The sequence below is a fragment of the Orbicella faveolata genome, unplaced genomic scaffold, assembly GCF_042242905.1.
Source record: "Orbicella faveolata isolate gen_17 unplaced genomic scaffold, um_ofav_v1 contig_26, whole genome shotgun sequence".
NCBI classification, from domain to species: domain Eukaryota; kingdom Metazoa; phylum Cnidaria; class Anthozoa; order Scleractinia; family Merulinidae; genus Orbicella; species Orbicella faveolata.
In genome coordinates, this window is record NW_028301554.1 from 9,246,408 (window position 1) to 9,268,865 (window position 22,458).

Below are 22,458 nucleotides of genomic sequence, written 5' to 3' on the forward strand. Positions count from 1 at the left end.
CCGAAACACTTGATTCCAAAGACGAATCAAGAAAAGAGGAACTTGTATCAGACAATTCTGAGGATGAAGAGTCTAGTTTGTAAACAGTACAGCAAGGAGATTTTACTGGTTCAATTTGGGGGCAGGTAGGAGGCATGGCTAACCCTAACCTGTTTGCCTATTCCCAGAAAGTGCACATTATCTGATAGTTTTTTATCGGCTCATTGTGTAGCCTGTGTACATCCACTCAAAAAAATCGGGGAGAAGGAAACTGCTGTAAGAGAGGTTTTAGGTCTTCACTTAATTAGTAACAGCCACTTAACTGACAACTGACAAATAGACAATCAAAATTTGAACTGATAACTGACATTTGCAACCCTCCTCCCCACCCCCTCTTCCTCCCCCATTTAGACCCTCTTATTTTGCCAACACAAGGGCTTTTAACTCCTGTCAGTAATTCAAGTTGTGCTAAGGCTTCCAGTCTGGCCAAACTGTGGAGAGATATAGTGTGGCCACTGTTTTCATCTACATAATTATGTACATGTGTAGATTCCAAGCAGCGACAATCATGCCTGCTGTGAGTCGGACAATGTGCGCAACACTCTTGTTTTTCTTAGCCCGTTCACAAGTAGTTTACTGATTTCTGTTTTTGCCTTTCCCGCGTCCTTTCTCGTGTCTACCCACTGTTTGTTAACATGTGAGTTCACTGTTGTTCCAGCAGCTGCTCTGCACTGTTCATAGCTGCGTTCTCCGTCAACATTATACAAATTACTGCAATTGTCCTCGGCTATTCCAGTTCCCGCATCGGTTTGGTTCCAGACCTCACACCAGTCCACACATGATCAATGGCGACCACAACCACAAACAAATTAAGTCAGATTCAACACAGGTAACATTAACTTATATTTTAATATATTTAAGCTTAAACCAGTATATTGGCAGGCAGTTAGCTACAACAAGATGTGTAGCAGTCTCAAATTCAGCTTTTTATCTTTACTAATGTCAAGAGCCAACTGGTTAGGCAACCAGCAGCTAGCAATGTTAACAAGATTAATGTGCCTCCATTTTCAAGTTCAGTTTCTTGTACCGTGCACAACTAGCACATCGAGGCATAGGTACATGTTTTAAATTATTTCATAACTTAACTTGTTTATGTTTAAATAACTGTCCTTGATAGAACTGCTGAGACAAGAAAAATCTGACAAGGGCTAGCTTCCTTTCTACCTTTCCCACCTCCTCCTCAAGGATGTTTTTTTCCTTTCTTTTTATCTCAAAATTACTTCTCGTGTATTACCAACATTTTAAGACAACATTGAACGGATATGAGATAAGAAGTGGATAAGCAAAATTTTTATAATTTTTTGTTTGTAGTATTTGACCCAAGATGGTTATTTGTTGAATTCTTGAGTTTGTCTCAACTAGATCTGTCTAGGATTGAAGTCTGGATTACACCCATATATAGTCATTTTTTTTTCTTTTTGAAGTTAAATATAGCCTTTTAAAGTTTAAAGTTCTCGTCTATAGTGCATTATCCCGTTGGCCTTTCTGTCGCTTTCTTATCCGCTGTGTTCATCAGCTTTAGCGGGCACGTTGTAGTAGGAGTGTGACTCATCATGCTTGTCCAAGTCACAATATGGTACATCCTTTGTCATGATAACCTCCAGTCGGTCAATCAACTCCGAGAAACTGGGACGAGAGGATGGATCTTCATTCCAGCACTCAGACATCAGTTCATATCTATCATGGATAGAAGATGACAAAAAGTTAAACAGCTGCATTGCGGAACAAACCCGATCCATCTACAATATTTGTCAAAGCCAACTTGAAATACATTACAACACTAAATCAGTTTCTCGACATTGTATAGGTGCGTGGAGGGCATGCAAGATGCGCAAAAATGAAATGTTTCAATAATGATTATCAAGCTTGCAGCCTCTTGATCAAAAATAATGTGAAATACACATGTAGTAATATGATGTACAACAACCTGAACCAATGCCGTCTCAAAATCCAAAGAAGAGTTACTTGATGATTGGTTATTTTAATTACTGGAGGGTTATCCCGTGGCTGAGCCAATTATTTTCACACAATAATAAAGTTATTATTACTATTACAATAACTCCTATTTGTTTAGAGCCCCTCTAGACAGCAATTCTATGCTCCTATATGACAACAATAGATTGCAATGGTCAGGTTTTAAAATAAATCTTATGTAAATTTGGACGGATATAGTTCATATTACAGATCCTTTGTATATATTTAATTTAAGCCACTATATGTCCATAACATTGGTTGTTCGCATATCGTTTGTCCACAGTTTAAAAACAACAATGTTCCTCTACGATAGTTGTGGTCTTCATGAATGACTGCCCTCTACTTTTAGTAGCAGCATTACCAGTTGTTTTTATACGATATAAATATATTCATGCGAGCCACAAGCATTTCAATTTGTAAGTATTGGATAATTGCTTGTTTTCAAGTATCAGCCCTATTTCGAAAGAGGGACAACTGATCTCAACGCAATTTAGTTACTTACACTTCATCACAACACATGTCAGGCCTTTCCATGCGATAACCAGTCTTCAAAAGTTGACACAGCTCTCGATTGGTTAACGTGGGATACGGCACACCTCCTGAAATTCATCCAAAGAAAAATAAGTCATAAGAAAGTGTCACGTGAGGAAAACTGAAATGAATTCTCGCCTTAACATAAGAAAGTAATGACTAATTTCGGAAAAAATAAAGAAACAAGAATGTAATGGAAATAGAAAAAAATATTTTTTTAACTTACCCATGGTGGCCATTTCCCAAAGAAGTATTCCAAAGGACCAGCTATATGCAAATAAAATAATAAAAAAAAAATCAAGAAACGCTGTTTTGTAATTACTGTACATGTACTCAACACAATTAAGATTTTAAGTCTTTCTCTTTTTGGGCCATGTAATTATAATGACAAGCCGCCCACCAGCAACTTCTACGCTTCTTTCCTGCCCTCGAAACTTCTCGACAATACACGCTAAATCCTTGAAAGAACAAGTTGTACTTCTCCGTGTGTGCATCTGAGGGTTAAGGAAAAGGTTTTGCCGTCACACGGAAAGAGTGACTTACACATCACTCTTGATGGTGTAAATGCTGTCATTAATTGATTCTGGGGCCATCCATTTCACAGGAAGCTTCTTTGTATTCTTTCCACTGTACAAGTCCTCGTAGATTTCTCGCATCAATCCAAAGTCTGACACTTTGACTCGGTTATCAGTGCCAACCAGAATATTACGAGCTGCAAGGTCACGATGAATGAAGCCTTTCTCTGCAAGATGATTCTAAAAAATTATGACAGAATTACAAGAGCACAATTTATTTATAGAAATAAAGATTATGATTCTCTTTTGTTTGTTTGTGTTTTGGGAATCACGTATTAAAACTTTGTTTGAAGTTACCAATAAACGAGGCATGCAAGACCCATCTTAGTTTCAGATGATTTGTTCACAGGACCTTTCTTGTGGAGGTTGAGAGTCACAACTAGAAAGTATTTTTACACTTTATCTCATTTCGAACTAGCTATAGTAATACCTACCATTCCCTTTGCTATTTGCCAAGCAAAAGAAAACAGCTTTTGAGTAGTAAAGCTGTCTGGTTCTTCGTCGTTGTCATCATCAATATTTTCAGTTGATATCAATATAGCGGCAGCATTGCTGTTGCCCTGTGATGTCGATGGCATCGACATCTGTTCCATGCTTTTCTGCTCCAGAAAATCGTTACAGTTACCTTCGCCAGGGTCGGCGTCATCATCATCAATATTTTCAGTTGGCATCAGTATAGCGGAAGCATTGTCTTTTCCCTGTGATGTCGTTGGCATTAATAGCACCTCAATTTTTTCCTGGTTCAGAAAAGCATTATTGTTTCCTTCCTCTTTCTCGTCGTCATCATCATCAATATTTTCAGTCGATATGGATATGGTGGCAGCGTTGCTGTTTTCCTGTGATGTCGATGGTATCGGCATCAGTTCAATGATTTCCTGATCCAGTGAATCATTGCTGTTTTCCTGAATAAATAACGCAAGAAAAAGAAAAAAAAAAAAAACAGAACAGAACAGAACCTAGCAAGTAATGGTAGTAAACTAAGCATTTGTAAATTATTACGTTATTGACATTTTGGGAAGGGAGGGAAGGATAGAAAATGTGGCGCTTATTTCAAACCTCATGTAGCGTGAGTTTTTGGTGAGTTTTTAGTGAGTTTTTCTTATCTTGATTGGAAAACATTTGTAGTAATATGTCGAAGTTGTAGTTGTTTTTTTTTTCCAGTTTTGATTTTGGTATCAATGTTTGTTTTTTTACATTTCTTCCACTTCTGCTTTAGCTTTAGCATTTTTAATACTTCATCATACTCGTAATACTTTTAGAATATATCTAATAATTTTGATTTTTACTGCCAGTTTGGCTATGTTGACCTACCTGATCTCATCATATTTGGCACATGACCACCAATGAAATAAACATTCGTGGATACTTTACACATCATTTAACTTTCATTACCATACATAAGTACTTGTACGTTTGCAGATACATGTACCAATCCAAATAATAATAATATGCGCATAGATCAATGAATTTGTCGTGTAATTCTTAAATGTTATAATCTTCTCAAATGCAGTTTTAAGAGCTAAAACTGCCATGGAAATAAACAATAGAAAAGCGAACACTTCCGCTTGTCCATTACTTACTTCAGCAAGATTCTCAGCGAAAAGGGTTACATCAAGGATGATATCTCTGTTATCTCGTGACGGAGTGGATTCCATCATCAGCAAAGTTTGCTCTAGCCGTGGTTGATCTTGATCAATCCCATCCTGAGTATCATCTTTTTCCTGAATGGCAAGAATATTGACCTACCATGAAATACGCGTATTTTAATACCCTTATTTCACGGTAGGTCAATATTTTGCAAAATCTCCCTTTTTTAATAAAAAAAAAATGGGAGTGATAATCGAGAGGCGGGAGACATTTTAAAAGCTTACCATCCATCGAGACGTCAGAGCTGAAATGTTATATCGGACTAGATCGTTGAGAGGAGGGGAGGGTGAGGTAAAGGGGGAGTTCAAAGACTGGGCAAATTTTTGTGAGAGCAGAGGGACTAGAGGGAGATAGCTCCTTCATCTCCGGGATTTTAAAGTACCATGGAAACGCTCTAGTTCCTCCCTTTATGGGATATGTATTGGCTATCTATCCATACTTCCATCCTGCTATTTAAATGCAGTTAAACTGATCACGTTTTAATATTTTTCTTACATCTGTCAACTTTTCTTTTCACGTGGAACGAAAATTTAATACTTTTTCAAACTTTCCTATTGAAATTTTGACGTCAGGCCTACACCATTTTTCCAAAACAAATTTGAAGAAGAATATTTGCCTGATAACATTATAACGAAAGTAACTAAAGTAGTATTCAAGCTGTTTCTTACCTGAGAAAGCTGTCCAGAGGACATGGCAATTTCTTTGTTAACTTGGAAACCGCCAGGAATAGCCAAGGGCCAATTTTCATCCTGAAAGTCTAGCTCTCCCTGTTAAATATGCATTAAAAGTTAATATTTTAATCCTCATTTATATTTTTATTCATACACTCACCCATTCATTTGTTTGTTCATTTAATCTATTCAATCATTTGTCCATCCGTCCGTTCACCATTCCTTCCTTCCTTCCTTCCTTCCTTCATCCACCCCACCACCAATTCTCCTACTAACCCCCTGCTCACCGATCAATACACCCCGACAGTCAGCTATGTGACATATCAATTGACAGGTTATTTTCTATTAAGCCTCAAATATTTGATGGCAGATACACACGATACACTATAAAACATTCCCCATCCCTCAAGTTACATACTGGTGGAGTCAAAGGCCTCAGAACTTTTAGTCACCACTCCATCAAACCACTCATGTTCTTGAAGCCCTAAGCATATCTGATTAGAATAGGGTTTAATGTAAGGCACCTACTTGGCTGCAGTCGCTCATTTCTTTTTGAGCATTGAATATTTCCTTGTCGTCGTAACATTTCTTCTCCTCGTTACCCCCAGTCCCTTGGTTTCGATTGATCTAGAATACAATGAACACGATTAGGTCATAAATAACTACCACGATTGGTCTAAACATGGAAGTGATTAAGTTTCAAGATGAGGGCTGAACATTATCGACTGGAAATCTTGTTATATTTAGAACCCAACACAGCCTACTTGGGAGGCATCTAGCCATTGAAAATCCTATAGCTGCATGTTAAACTATGAGCTTTGATAGATTTGCAAGAGTCCCGTATAATTAGCACGAACTGCCTCGTGAAGGACTACACCACTGCCCTACTTTTAAATCCATTACTACAGAACACTTGGGGTAACATCAAATTGATTAAATATTCCTTTGGGAAACGTCTTACCGATTGCCTCCTGCGTCGTAACCACTGCAACAGATCACCAAACGGAACGTACTCTATCACCAGGAACTTGTGTTCCTGCAAAGTGCAACAACCAACCAGGGATACAATATTCTGGTGTGCACCCAACAGCTTCATCTGTTCTATTTCCTGCAAGAACTCTTCTTTTTGTTCTTCGCTCGGATCATCTAGACACAAATAATGTAGTTAAATTCCTATTTGCTACGAATATAAGATTTTAAAACCAGATTCAAAAATCAATCCGCCATCTATTAGGCTTTGCTTCAGTCACGGTCGGAGTGCATTCCGACAGGAAACTCAATTGCGTTTCATGCTCAGGACTACCTGCTCTCCAATTTAGGGATAATGGGACATGAAAAGAGAAAAACAAGGCGACAGATGATTATATAGTTTTTAATGATATCCACATTATAAAGGGAAATGGCTCAGTTGTGTCGTTCGTACTGTCACCTTAAGCTTAAGACTGGGGAGATACAACTTGCGATCTGATTGTAAAAGACCAAATGCAACCGATCTGTTAAGGGTTAAAGGAGCTCAGTCACGGTTTGCGCGTATTGAGAAGTTTAGCGTCAATTTTTCAAATTTGTTTGTAATCTGTGTTAACCTTCTCCAGCCTTAGCCATCCTTGTTCCTCTATGGTTTATCATTATCTCTTTGGTGTTTTTCTATGTTATTAAACTGTTATTTTCAGGTTTCCTACCATTTAAAGGTAATTAATTTGTATGTGGCCAAAATAACTCAAAATACCGTGACTTAACTCCTTTAAGTATTTTGCATATCACCGAGAATTTAAATCTCTTTCAGGTGTATTTTAAAGACAACGGACGAAACCAATTAGCAAGTTGTGTGACGATTCGCCCTCTTATACATGATTTTGCATAATGATTACAATTACCTTGCAGTTCTTTGACTGCGACCAGCTGGCATGGCTCCTCGGGCTTCAATGTTTTTACAGTATCAAACACTTCTATTCCAACTCGCCTCTTTAGAGTTGCTTTGTAAACCACACCAAATGCTCCTCGACCCAGCTCCTCTTCGTATTTTATTTCCTCGGGAAGAAGTTCCCACTTGTCAAGCGGGATAATTTCGCGAGCTGAACGAACTGATCTGTGGACAGATGGGAAAATAGTTTATACACAAAAAGAGTTGTTATCATGTAGTACAGTGCAGTAGGCTTTTATTTTACTGAAATCTTGCTGCTCAAAAGACGAATATCTTAGAGCTTGGCGATGAAACTCAGCCATTCTGCATTCTGTCAATAAGTTCCAAATTGGATACCAGGTTCTGCAATGGTTAAGACTGCAGTTAAGCATATACCATCAAAGCTATCCCGGCTTCCGAGGGAGAGTTATTGTTATTTCCTCTAGATAACATGCTAGTCCATTGCAGGCTACTTCTGCACATTTCCTCGGGTTGACCTGGTACTTCGGCATTATCCATTTTAGAATATCCCCAGCTGGAGAGATTCCCAAATAGATTTTTTACCCAGGAACACAACGCAGTCACCCCAGCCAACGTACCAACATGGACCGCCAGCAGATCCCGGGTCCAACGCGCTTAGGTAGTTAGTTGGGGTACAGGAAATGGTGCAGCACGAAAAATGGCGAGCTAAAGAAGGAGAGAGGGGCTTGGTGCGAGGAGTGAACGATTGTTCTCTGGCTTTCCCGTACCACATAGGCTCAATTTTCAGATCCCGAGTCCAGCACGCTTAAGTAGTTAGTTGGGGTACAGCACGAAAAATAGTGAGCGAAAGAAGGAGAGAGGGGCTTGGTGAGAGAAGTGAACGATTGTTCTCTAGCTTTCCCGTACCACATAGGCTCGATTTTCTGCCGTTTTGGGTGTGCAGTTGTTTATCCTCCTCGCAAGGGGCAAGGAACGCGGGCTCACAAAACGGCTGGAAATATCGAGCCCACGTACCACACTCCTCTCTTATTTTTTCTCTCTCTGTTTTTTCCCCCACTGCTCCCCAACTAACCAGTGGGCCACTCCGCCTCCCATCATTTTGGCAAATCATTTCAGATCCGATTTCTTGTCTGAACATCATATTTCAAAGTTAAACTATGTTTGTCTTGTGATACGCATATATTATATATCTAGGGTCAATTTATAATAGTAAGGTTTTCTTTGCTGTTAGGTGAATAAATTTACGCAAAAAAGAGGCAAGGTCTCCATTACTTCTCAAAACAGCGCCTGCTGAGAATGGAACCGGCTGTAATTAACCTATAGATGCAGCTTTTAGCTGTAAAATGCTATAACATTCAGAATCTCTCCTGTTAATTGTCCCACTTTTGCAATAACCAACGAATTTATCATGGTACATCTTAAGTATGAGGTAACAACAACAGTGAATAACCTTTTGATTCGCTTGTGACGAGACCGTCTGTGGCACCAGAAACCTACAATAAAACACAGCACCAGCAACAGAATGAAGGCGATTCCAGATGAGATGTAAATCATCCTTTCATTGGAGATCGCGGTTTCTTGCGTTGGTTGACCAGAATTCCTTCCCGTAGGGACTGAAAAAGGATAATAAATTTCTATTTTAAGGTGGCTGGGAGTTTAAATAATGTTTGAGGACTACATTGGAAATAACTGAATGATGAACATTCCGAAGGCTGCCATAATTGGAGGAAGCCAGAACTCCAATTTGTAAAATTGAATTTTTTTACTAAATGAAAAAGCGTGTCGTCCTGTTTTGCTTTAATTATATCACGCTTGCAGCTGTCCACAGTTCATGATAATTGAGACTACTAGTACTATTGAAAATGACAGACATGATATAAGAGAAAGAGAAAATATTGCAAGCAAATTTTCGCAATTTTCCAGCGTTTAGTAAAAAAATGTTAGTAAAAATCCAAGGTGGGAGATCCATTCTATAACAGGGTCCTCGTAGAAGAAAGCTTGGAATGTGTTATAAAACATACAAGATTTACGGTCAGTAATGACTTTAGTACTCCAAGAGTAACGGGGTGTTGGCCTCAAAAGCCCCTCCCCCTTCCCCCCGATCCCCCATCGGTCAAAGAAGACCTCAAAAAGTCCATTAGCCCGGTCTGAATAGGGCCAAGAGTATCTGCGAGCCTGTGACTTCAGACGGCACAGGTTCATGACCTTTTAAATGTTCTTTTAAACGTTATCATTTTATTTTAAAAAATTATATTAAAGCTTAGTAAATCGGCAATTGTTGGCCAATTTTACACGTATTTGTCAATAAATGAGCGTTTTCTATGAAAATTTAAATTATCTACCTCGCCACGCTAGCCATGACCTTCCTTGATTTCGTTTTTAGAAGGTATAAATGATTAAAAGTCGAATTTTCTTGGAAAAAATGACCTTTGACCCTACAACCTTTTTCCGCAAAAACTTGGACGGTCATTCCAAATGTGAGAGGATGGAAATAATTGAACTGCATCTAAAACTCGTTCTTGTTAAACGATCTTGCTAAAAACTGCCAATAATTCATCAAATATTTGTTATTTTCCGCTAAACATCACGTGATATGTCACGTGACCCGTCAGAAGTACCAAATCTTCCTCAAAATGCTAAGGACGTTAAAACCTACCTGTGTGCTAAATTTGGTTCCATTGTCACTTGTGTCTTTGGACATATATCAAATATATTATTTTAACCAATAAAGGTCTTTGATCCAGTCCTTAAACTGCTTGAGGAGGGCGATAAACTAGAAAGGCGAACTTGCTAAGCTTAATCAGCTTCTTTATCGTCCCACCCGAGTAAAAAACAAAAAAATGGTGGTGGAACCAAGGCTGGTGAAACCAGAGTGAAGACTAACCGATATCCTCTTTGTTCAACCTAGTCGTCGGATCTAATAACATTTTTACTTGGTTTTCAGTCACTAGAAGACCTTAAAAAGCCAAAAAGCCTGGTCTGGATAGGGTTAAAGAGAATCCGAGAACTTGTGGCTAAAGACGCCAAATTCTCATGACAATGTTTACATTCATTATGGCCTATTGAAAATTATCATGCTCAAGAGACATTGTCTCTTACCACACTATTGCTCTTAGTTTTGCAGAAAACTCGTGTTCCAGTTTTTCTTGTGGAAATGAAATGCAGTCAGGAATCCTTTAGGGATATAAGGCAAGATTGCTGTCATCATTTTGTTAGTGAACAGGAATTTGGGTGTGATGCCCAACGAGTTTGCCAAGCAGAAAGGTCTCTGATGAGTCCCTTGCCCGGGACGAAACAAGCTGCGTATGTATTATCATAAATAACTGTCAACTTTAAATGAAATGTTAGAAATTATTTAAGTGGGAGATCAACTTGGTGTACTCTTCAAGTTTCATCAGCTTCTTTATGGTCCCACTTACCGTTTGAAACCGAGGGCGATGAAACCAGAGTGAAATTAAGCAGATATCCTCTTTGCTCAATCTCTCCGTCTGAACGAAATATTATTTCCACTTTGTCTCCGGTCACAAGAAGATTTTCACCGGTCTTGTTACCACAATACAAACCAAGTACTTTGCCCATCCCGTCGTTGATTCTCAAAAAGTCTTTGCTACAAAGAAAAGTAAATGATGTTTCGCACCAAACCACTAAAACTGAGTAACTTATGATACTCGTAACCAATCCAAAAATCAGATATATAATTAAAAACTACATACTACCATGGCTACTGATACTACCTGGCAATAAGAATTTCCATGCTTTAGCATGCATTATCGAATTATGATGCACGCGGGAAGAAGCATAAGAGCTGCTTGAGGGACAGCACAGCTAGGGAAACTACAATCGGCGACAAAATTGTTGACACATTTACCCTTTTAACCCCCTATTTCATCACTGTGATCTCTTTTTGCCCTCCTAGCTTGTCCTTTAAACACCCCTCACCCCCAAACAGTGTTCTGTGGTAACTGCTGTGATCTTGAGCTACAAACAAGCAACATTGAATGGGGGAGCGAGGTCTTTTCCACAGTTTACTGTGCGTTAAAAAGAATCGTGTTACTTGGTGCACTAAAAGTACTATTGAAAGACAATGTGTCAACTAATTATGTCGCCGATTGTAGCTTCTTGAGTGCTCTCCCAACAAAATGATGTGTTCGAGCACAAGAGGAATTGTCATGACTAATTTTTGAACCAAAAACAGTTAAAAATAAAAGAAAATCATAACCTACAAATGCAGGGATGCAGTCGAAAATGACATCCCTTATTCCATGGCTTGACAGGTAATATGAGTGGACATTTTACTCCAGTCATTGCTCTCAAATACTACGCAACTCGAAAAATATCTGCGCGAATTATCTGTCGAGCCAGCAGAAAAGAGGTAACTATACATAATACAAAACGTGCAGCTGACTGTTTACAGAAAGTCATTATAGCACTAAGCCTTAAAGAAGGTATGCTTACATGCACAAAATTGTACCAAAGTTTGGACAGTCCACATATGCTTTTGTATAGACAATCAACTAAGTCTAAGTAGAGTGTCTTGATGGGGTAGTTGGATCTCAGTTATCAGTTTTCCGTTTTTGCCAAACAGAAAATTTTGCAGATCCCAGATCTAAGCAATAAGTTGAAAAAAGGGTCAATCCGATTCTCAGCTAACAGTTAAACCGATCTAGCTGCAACGAGGAAAATTTAGAGATCACACGTGAAAAGAACTGTTCATACTTATTTACACATGCCTGTATTTTTGCATTTTGGAGAATTGACAAAAATAGCAAAACTTAAGACTAGTGAACAAAACACCTGGCGAATTTTACACCCTCAAAGTTTAACACTCAACACTAAAATGGCGTCCATTCAAGCTGAATCACTTTTTTTCGTTTAGTTCTTCAAGGTCTCATCCACACCACGCCGGTGAAATTTGAAAGCGTAGCTGTATTTCTGTGGTTAGGCCTACCATTTACACTAATCCATCACGAAAATGGTACTTTTCCAAAACGCTCTTCAAACCAGAGGAATTTAACTAAAACGCCGGCTTCGGACTACATGAAAATGACAAGATTTCCTTTTTTGGCGATTTATTCAGAATACGGTCCAGTTATGGAAGCATAAGAAAGGGGTACCTTTTTTCAATTAAAAGTATACGAAAGGAGTACCTTTTCTGTCAAAATGGTATAAAAAACTGTCAGGGGTTGGACCTCGGGGCGGAGCCTCCCCGTAGAAAACTTTGTAAAGAACCTCCACCCCTACTCCTCCCCCTTCCCTCCCCGAAGCGATCTTTACAACAACGAAATAGAATGACCAAATTTTGAAACAAAAACAGTTTAGAAATGGAAAAGATAACCTAGAAATACAGGGATGCATTCGCAAATTATTATTATACAACGGGTTGATCAAGCCCCTGTACATACAGTAGTGCTCAAGTTATGCAACAGTCGAAATTTAAGGATTTGGTTTGGAAAAATGGTTATATTCTTAAGCCTAAAAAAATACGAAGAAGTGTGAATAAAGGTAACCTTACCTTGCTTCAGGTGTGTGTTTCCTTTAGTTCCCTTGAGGTTTCCAGGTCGATTTATTGCAATTTAGGTGATTTTTAGAATATATAGAGAGGACAAAGCAGTGAAGCTAAAACCTCCTAAATTGCAATAAAACAGCTTAGAAACCTCATGGGAACCAAGTCTGGAACAAATCATTAAATTTGGACTGTTGCATAACCTGAGTACTACTGTATGTACAGGGACGCTCATTTGGAATCTTGGGCCACCTGTGATTATACTATAATGCACAGCCCCCGAGCAGGAGTAATATTTCATATGCCCCAACCCCTGGAGCAAATATCTGCCTTTTGTCCCGGGGGGGAAGAGTACTGCAAATTAATGAACTTAGTGTTTATCAGATCAAGAGAAACATTTCCGGTCCCCTATTCAAGTAGACTCCTAAAATCTTATTACTAATAAACATGATTGGGACCATCGAAAAGGGACTTAGATTCACTAATAACAGAGTATTTACAAATAAAGCTCAAGACAGCTGATAAGGCTATGTTCCAATTGGACAAATGCATAGATTCAGAATAGATAGAAATTCATCCGAAGAGTAACGCCATCACATGACTCTACTCCACATTAGATAAATGTAGCTGATACACTCAATCATCACAGCTATATTACTTACAGGCAATGTTTACTTTCTTCCACATCAAAATCCTGAAAGTAAATGTTCATCGACCAGCCTTCTGGAATAGGATATGTGGATACATTGTCCGTATTCCTTGGGTAGCTGACAGGATATCCTTCACTGGTCAGAAAGCCGATCTCTGGGCCATATTCTGTTAATACAAAGACGGTTTTCGTATGTTTCTTCAATGTTACAAGACGCACATTTTAACCGACATTTTAGGGGAATGGACAGTTATTAACAAAGACCTACAATCCCAGCCAAAAGTACTTGGGACACTTGAGCTGTATCACGTATCCCCCTCCCCCCCTAATCAATGTTGGAAAACATCGCGTTTTCTCCAACAAAAAAGGGAAAAATCACCTGATTATCAACAGTGAAAGGCGGGGGGGGGGGGGGGGGGGGGAAGGGAGAACTTGGTTCGTGTCCCAACTCTTTTGTCTGGGATTGTAGCAAAAAAATCTCCCAGCTTAATTTAAACCAAACTTGATATGACTTGAAGGATGAGAATTCATGTTTACTTTATTCGCTTGTAATATAATAAAGTTGAGTATAGAATGGGATAAAACTGTTCTCATGGACGTCTTCAGAGTTTGGATATCGAGCTTTAGATTTAGCAATTAACTACTTTTCCCATGTTTAGCCTCATCTAGACACATGAGGGGCCGAGAGAATTCCAGATAGTTACTCAAACCCAAGATGCAGATCGAGGGTTTGCAAAACTGCTGAGAATTCTTTCAACTCCCTAAGTGTCTACGTGCGAATCTAAAACGTGATGAGAAACCGTGTTTACATATACGCTCATTTAAACACGCCTATCAACCAATCAATGGGAGCACGCGTACTATCTCAGTTATTTTACAAAATCTCTTTTAGAAGTAATTATTTGGCCATTTCTACGAGTCATTGAGTTCTGACTCCCAGCATTGTCCAGAGGGGGAGGGGGAGTAAATTGGATTCTGGTTTTTATGGAAAAATAACAGTGTCTCAAACGTTATGGTCAGGATTGAGGGCATTCAAGATATGTGCTTAAGTGCGATCACTTCATAAGATGTCAGTTAAATCATGAGATGCTATGGCCAACGAATAGTCAGAAAGAACTCTTTGATAACAATATGGACAGCATGAAGCTTCGCTTTAAGTTATAGCTCCCAACCCGTCGGTTTTGGCAGTACAGGCGCTTAGCGCATCGGACCCAGAGGGCCATCACAGGGCGTTTTCCGGAAGTTTACCTGGGACTGACTCTCAAACATTGTACTTTATTTGACAAGAAAAGAGAGATTAGACAAGAAAAAACTCTTACTTGTGAAATTGACTTGGAGTTCTTTCATGTCAGTTCCATACTGGTTGATGGCCTGGCAGGTGTAGTTCCCATCCTTGTCCAGACGGATGGTTGCAGTGTTTGTTGTATTCACCAGTACTCTAGAGTTCCGTATCAGTGCTGTGTATATGGGAGGAGTTCCTCTGGCTGAACATGACAGCATACCTCCTTGTATTGCTAACAGAGCAGCTGGGAATGTTACCGTTGGTGGAACTGATCGGTTAGAAATAAAAAAGAAATTACCCTTAATGTTTATTGACTGACCATACTTGCTTACATTAATTTTAAACAAATCACATCTTGCTGTAATAGAGGCACAGATTACGTCAAAACGTGGTTTTAGTTGACACAATGATGCACACATGTATCTATATTTGTGGAGTAAGGTCAAGGTGCGTGCTCAAAACAACCCATGAAAAAATTCTAAGAGGTGGCCTTTATTGGCCTTAAAAAGGTACTGCATGTCACTTTTAGCGTACGAACGTAAGTGCAGACTTATTTTCGGATGACGTGAAACAACAGAAATAAAGAAATCCGTCTACTCTCACAGGCCTGTCTGCTCTCGATATTCTCCGGTTGTATCAATTATTTCTTTTGTCCTCTGCGAGACACTGTTCTTCGAAGCCGTATCCTGAAACGGGTGTCTGTTACCTCTTACGAAGTTGTCCAATAACGGGAGTTTTATCAATTAAGGGTATAGGTATCATCGGGGAGGGTAACGAGACAACGATTTCAGGAAAAAGAGCATATTGTTTTCAGTTACCTTGTCTTATCGATGTTTGTATTTGTGCCACGTTCAGCGCGACATCGTAAACCTTCATTTCCGCGATTTTCCCTATGAAATATCTATTAGAGTGATCTTTAAGCCCCATTCGAACTTTCTGGAAAGCGGTTGCAATCTCATAACCTGTGCCAATGTTTTGTGAGGCTCTCAAATGTCCGTTGATATACAGCGAGTTATTTCCGCTGTTGTGATCGTAACTTGCTGCAACATGAACCCACTCTCCAGCTGGAAGATCCTCAGTTGTTATAGTAGGCAGTGTTTTAGAAGAACTGTGTTTGACGATTCGATTAAAGAACTTGCCGTGCTCAATCTTGATGCACACAGTGGGACCAGAAGCTCCGTAGCTGAACAGTTGTCCATCTTGGCCTCCGGGTTGAACCCAGCACATCAGTGTGATTGACAACCGAGTGTCCAGGCCCCCTTTATTCGGAAACTCGATGTAGCTGCTTGCAGTACCATAAAACATATACGCTCCGCCTGGTTCGTTGTAGGGTCCATTTGCAATCGCAACATCTCCCAGGGTTCCCCTTAGTTGCCTGTTCTCTTTTTCTGTGGCTTTATAGCGAGCATTCAAGGGGTAGAAGGCGATAGGTTCTGGAACAGCTAAGAGTAAAAAATAAACCTTTTTTGACATCGCCAGAAATAACATGAAAATACGATAGCAGTAGAAACATTCTATAGGACAAGAATTTCCGAGTTGGTTCTCTATGGTCATTTTAACCCGCCTTTTGGATTTGACCATCTGGTGTCGAATCTGCTTCTGCACGGGACTCATATGGCCTCAAAGGTAGCTAACGACTGGCCACATGAAAAAAGTGAACTTTTTTTCCCGGAGACCCTACCACTCGACACAAGGGTCCTGGGTTTTATATCATGAACACTTTCCTATTATTGGACTAGCACGTATCACTTGACTTGCACCAAAACTGTCTACCTCCCGATGGCTAGCCTGCGTAGCCGCGGGATTTTGCGCGCGAGAGCTTTTGTTTTGGCGGCGAAACCGAGAGTGAACGCGAGTGGCGAAGCCAAGCTACGAAGGAATTGGCGAGGAGTCAAGTTAAATTTAACTCGTTGGCTTAGGATCACTCGCTCACAAATCCGGCCACCTAGGCAGGCTACCCCATGCAGCTTGAACCTGGTACTTTCACTTAGCAAGGAATGGAAGGCCTTTCGAGTTTGTGGACGTAGACAAAGTTTTTGTTAATTATTTCTTACGTGTTCAAGATAAAAACTCCTTTAGGCACTCACATATTTCACTTGTCTTAAAGGAGGCTATCTCGATGCAAAATTCGAAAATTCAAAGCTTGGTAGGTGTTGCAAAATTTCAAATTTGTATCGTTTTCCAAAGTCATTATCTATGTCTATAGATATCGTGCAATCGTTATTCATTGTATTGATTGATTCTCTATATCAACTTCTATCGTCCCCGTCAGTCACTCTTACAGATACAGGTCTACTCGCTCTTATCAGTTTTGGTTTTATACTTGTTCGAGAAATATCTCTCTTCTGTGCCTCAACACGTTTTAAAGTAATTATCTCAGTCATAAAAGCATCAAACTCCTTATCAATTATCATTTCTTACAGGGTGGCACAACAGCTGAGAACTCCATTAGAAATCCTCTGTTTTGAATATTGCTGTTTGAGTGGAATCTTATCAAGGCGTATTTTCCAGATACAAGAACTGTCTTTCCAGTCATGTGACCACAGTACTTGCCAAACACCCGGTTCTTCTCGTTGGTAATCTGTAAATAATCTCGGCTACAAAGAAATGAAACATAAACAAGTGACGTTCTTTAACAAAGGGTCATTTCAACCTGGAACCCAGATTATTCGTTCCCCTACTAGCACTCGAGAATCGAGCGACCCTGAAAAGCACTTATTAGAAATCCGAAAATATCCCGCTTCCGGTTGAAACGTGCATTCCTAGCTAAAATCATGTGTCTCAATCAGGTTCCTGTTGTTTTATTCTGGTCGCTTTTATTGTTTTTTTGTTTTTTTTAAACCAATCAAAATCAATCCTGCAAAAGAACTCTTGACAGTCACTTGCTTGCGCAGAATTGAGCGAAGAATCGAGATACGAGCTTGGAGATCACTGGGAAGTGCATCACGCACGCGCATGTCATATTTATTCCTCCAGCCATTTTCCTTATGAGCGGAGTGTGTACTGAAAAGTCGTGTAATTTCTTACTTGGCAATGTGTTAAGATAAGTTTAAGAGTACGGTAAGTGTAACCGACTGTGCTATTGTAGTTTCTCACTTCATTCTCGCGCTATAAAATGAGTAAATTTATAGTAGTGTTGTTATGCAAGTATTGCAAGGTTTGGTTCAGTGACTTGTATTCTATCATTCATCAGAACCCGAGAACGGCAAGCGCAAAAAGCTAGTGTAAAGGTCGACCGGCACACACTAATAGGGACATGTTGCGGCATCATGAAGCGGCGATCAGCCCCTTCGCGTGTACGCATAGAACCCATGTTGCAGGGACAGTTAGCAAGCTTGTGCACACGAAGAGGGACAGTTCTTTTTTATAGCGGGGACAGTTGGCAAGAGCAGAGCTCACCATGCGAGAATTAAAACTGGGGTCATTACGTCCCTTCTTCCTTACCGACAAATTCGAACCAGCTGAATTTCATGCAACATTTTGCGTTGTCCTCGCAATATAAATAAATACATAAGTTAAAAGTAAATGACAATATTAAGAGAGGAAGCTACCTCGGCCTTAGCTGGTTTCCACGCAGGTCCTCTATCCTGGTAGAATTGGAACTTATAATGTTGGTTTTTGTGGAAGAAGGAAAGCCGGAGAACCCGGACAAAAGCCCTCAGGGTAAGGCGAGAACCAACAACAAACTCAGCCCACATATGGCACCGGGTCGGAATCGAACGCCAGCCACATTGGTGGGAGGTGAGCGCTTTCATCACTGCGCCATCTCTGCTCCCTTTTTCGCGCTAGTAAAACTTTCACACTAGGAAAATGCCACTAAAACGTGTCCAACGTGTGCAACGTGTCCCCTAGTGTGTGCCAATCTTAAGAATCTAGGTGACTATCTTTCCTCGAGGTTTCTGTCAAGACTTTATCAGTCCAAAAATAATGATGACGATAAAAATAAAACATATATCTGGGTGATTTCACAGAGATATGCCCAATAGGTTTTCGCCTGGATCCGGGCTATGCCCGAATCCAGGCTAAGGTAGTGCCTTTAAACCCAGGGGGGCTCCGTCACGGCCAGGCTGGGCACATGGTCCAGGCACTGGCCTATCTGCTGGTGGTTTGCTCGCGGCTAGCTGTCAAAAGCAGTAGGGAGGGGAGGGTGTCTTGTACTGACACCCCCACCTGACTAGACTTTGAGTTTTCAGTATTAAATAACCTTGATATTGACTTTGTTTCTGGGTATTTTACTCAGTTGTTTAACCTTGTTTGAGGGTTCTGTGTTGACGTGACATGGCACCCTGCTGCAGAGGTCCATGCCACGTACATGCGTGACGGGCTAATCTGCTAGCCAGGAGTTGGTCAAATGACTTCTGGCCGGTGGGACTGTCTTTGAGTTAATGCGGGCATGTTTTTGCGAATTCGGGTAGATATACATATTAAAGACTCTACTCAGCCTTCACCATTTTTGATGCCATCGAAATTATTGATATTGCATAGTGAAGCGAAATCTTATTGCTTACTGCAAGTTGTGTTCCTGAAAGTATGTTAAATTATCTTTAGTAGTTTTAGTGATTTCCTTCGTTTCGACATGCTGCGAATAAAATATAATAACCAAACCCTCGCATGTAAACAAAAACAAAGGTGTGGTTGATTAGGGCCCCTTAACTTACAGCTATAATTTAGTTTCAGAATTTTTCGTCCTTGTTCCTAAAAAGTTACTCAAATTGAAAAACATTCAATCATTACTTGGTGATAAAACGAAGGAAATTCAGCCTTACCCCACTTTAAGAACTCGAAGTTGTTGAAGTAACTGAGCTCATGTTCACAGCTGAAAAGTTCCCTCTTACAACTTGTAATCAAATAATCAGATTAATACAAATATGACTTTCCTTGGAAAAAAAAGAGGAGACTTTCGCCCATTCAGGCTTTACATTCTGTGGAGAAAGTGATGCAGGTCACTGGACCTCTCCCTACATTCACAACTTGTCAACACACTAAAAATCAGTACTTACTCGCAAGATACACTATCCTCCAGGTAAAGTTCGTTAATGGTAATATTAATCACCATGCCTTTTGGAATAGGAACCGAAGAAACACAATCTGTATTATTTGAGTAATCGTTAGGATATCCAGGACTTCTGAGGGTATTTTCAATCACTGGACCACACCCTGCATGCAACAAACCAAAATAATAAAAAGACAGAGTTGATATCGACTAAATAGTTTTGTTCCCTTCAACTGTTTGTTTCCATTAATCCTGAAAAGCTGCATTTAGGGGGAGTGGTAGATTATTATGTCTATTTTAATATGTATTATTTATTTTTTATTATTTCCCTAACTTTTTTTTGTCAGCTTCAAAAACCGTCAACTGCCTATCAAGCCACTTCAAGGCATCAAAACACAAAGATTCCTTCATCTTATTTTTAATTCGGATAAGACTGGAAGGATCGGCTATCTTTAAAACGATGAACGGGGAATCAGAGAATGGGAAAGGGGAACGGGGAACGGGGAATCTTTAAAATGGGGAATCTTTAAAATGGGAAATCTTTAAATGCGGGGAAGCTTTTAAATGGGGAATCTTTTTTTAAGCGGGAATCTTTAAAAGCGGATGATTTCTTGTCAACCAGTGTTTCGACTTTCCGTCCTTGTTCCTGGTTTTTGTTTCGTTTCCTCACAAACGAAACGGTATTGTTTTCAGTTCAGGGGGGAACTATTTACATAGTAATTTGTAATATCCAATCAGGGTAAAGTTCGTGATTGTTAATGTGAATACGGTGGAAATTCGATCATCGCAACGAAATGTGGTATTCCGAACATTTCAGTTGCTGCTTTATTCGAAAATGGGGAATTATGACTGAAACTCTCGTTTCTCGTTATTAAAACACAAGAAAACTAGACACTGGACTTCTATTCGGATAGTAATGGTGAAAAGAAAGTTTATTTGGAGGTAGAGAGACCGCCAGACCACGCGATTTGTCCACTAATGCGATATTTTAAGCCGATGAAAGCAGTTCGTTTTACTTAGTTCAACGAAGAAATGGTACTGTTTTCCGTTTAAGAGTGATTTATTGATATAGTGAGTATGAGTATCAGCCAGTAACGCTTGTAATTTACAAGGTAAACATGTTCAACCAAAATAACTTGTTGTTGTTTCGTTTCCTCAGAAACGAAACGGTATTGTTTTCAGTTCAGGGGTGAACTATTTACATAGTGATTTGTAATATCCAATCAGAGTAAAGGTCCTAATTGTTAATGTAAATACGGCGGCAAAATTTCGGTCAAAACTCGGTGCATCGCAACAAAATGTGTCATTTGCAACGTTGCAGTGAAACTCTCTTTTCTCGGTATTATCTTACACAAGAAAACTGCGAACTGGACTTGATAGTGATAGTGAAAAAGAAATATATTTTCGAAGTAGAGACACCGCCACACCACGCGATTTGTCCACCAATGCGATATTTTAAATCGAGTGGAAGCAGTTAGTTTTGTTTAGTTCAACAAAGAAATGGTACTGTTTTCCGTTTCAGAGTGATTTATTGCCACAGTGAGTATGAATGTTGTCAGGGTAAACACTTGCAATTCACAAGGTAAAGATGATCAACAAAAAATAACTTCTCGAAGCTAAATCTTATTTCGTGACACGGAAAGAAAAGTAAATTAAAATGTCATGCAGATAGAAATAATTGGCGACTTAAATGTTCCTAAGTCTTACTGAAACGATGTATTCTAGAGAAACGAAGATATCTGTTTCCGTGCTTGATTTAAATGTGATTATAAGATCACAACTACGGCGATATAATTTTGGTCAATCAGAACACTGGTCAGGAATAACAATCCCGCCCCTATTCTGTGGCTGTTTACGAGAAAAGGACACGCATTTGGCGCGTTTGGACGACACTACAGTTACGATATATTGTAGACGGTAACTAGTTCATCATATTGTAATTTAATTAACGTTGGTATATTGCAAAATAGGCACAATATGGCTTTTTTTTATGACGTTTTCTTCACATCGTACGTGTCGACATTTTCCAGATTTAGTTGAATTTCTCGAATTTTCCGCCACAATTCCAGTAGCTTTCTTAGAGCGCACTTTTAAAAATAACAAAATTTGTATTTCGACATACCGCGGCATTTCAAGAGCTGGTTTCCATGAAAACAGCGATAGCATTTGCATTTTAGCTTCATAATATCCAAGCGAAAGTGGAGGAATAATTGCACAACTGTCGTCACACATGGGGCGTCCTTTTTGAAAAGAAAAATATACTGCGTCACTGACAACGAAACGTAGAGTGCCGCATCCATTCGAATCAAGGACTGCCCGGCACAGAAATGGAAAAATTATGCGTCAAATGCTTTTGCCTCTTAGCTTTATTCAGCCTCACACACAATACTTTGAATTTCTGAAGAATTTGGCGGGGCTGAGCGGCCCACTTCCCAAAGCACTTACCCTATTTAAGACCAAAGTCTACGATTTTTCTAATCTATTTATGGCCTGACCCTTAAATTAATACCCTGTTTCAGACCTGCCGTAGTTCTCTAGTTCAGAGTGATGTTAAAGGTATTGTGAATGGCTTTAGTTGCTGGTCTTGTCGATAATGATGAAAAAAGTAGCTTCTTCTAAAAAAAACCTACCTAATTCAAGACTAAAGTGCAAACGCCATACCCAGTGTGACACCAAAATGACCAAAATGGATACTCTACGTTTGACTAAAAT

The 22,458-nt window shown here is 39.6% G+C and overlaps 1 protein-coding gene across 2 annotated transcripts; it reads right to left on the reverse strand.

Annotated features, from left to right (window-relative positions):
* Nucleotides 1–869: 869 nt before the first annotated feature.
* Nucleotides 870–17,329, reverse strand: LOC110063215 (uncharacterized). Of its 2 annotated transcripts, none has more exons than XM_089295571.1 (16): nt 17,175–17,329; nt 15,572–16,195; nt 14,791–15,021; nt 13,485–13,638; nt 10,739–10,926; nt 8,770–8,932; nt 7,312–7,523; nt 6,399–6,583; nt 5,966–6,064; nt 5,435–5,533; nt 4,700–4,861; nt 3,554–4,021; nt 3,088–3,299; nt 2,771–2,811; nt 2,516–2,612; nt 870–1,716 (listed from the first exon to the last, which is right to left on the reverse strand). In XM_089295571.1, the coding sequence occupies exons 1-16, from the start codon at nt 17,287–17,289 to the stop codon at nt 1,536–1,538; spliced, it is 3,231 nt and encodes a 1,076-aa protein (XP_089151697.1). In that variant the 5' UTR covers nt 17,290–17,329; the 3' UTR covers nt 870–1,535. The 2 variants fall into 2 exon arrangements, with proteins under 2 accessions (XP_089151697.1, XP_089151698.1); XM_089295572.1 differs by having other exon boundaries at nt 4,700–4,840; nt 17,175–17,328.
* Between the last annotated feature and the right edge of the window lie 5,129 nt (nt 17,330–22,458).

Coding starts and splice junctions, on each gene's coding strand:
- LOC110063215 (XM_089295571.1), bottom strand. CDS start 17,289: ATGACTGGAAAGACAGTTCTTGTATCTGGAAAATACGCCTTGATAAGA. Junction 5,534..5,965: donor AAATGAGCGACTGCAGCCAA/GTAGGTGCCTTA, acceptor CATATTTAACAG/GGAGAGCTAGACTTTCAGGA. Junction 3,300..3,553: donor GGCAAATAGCAAAGGGAATG/GTAGGTATTACT, acceptor ATAATTTTTTAG/AATCATCTTGCAGAGAAAGG.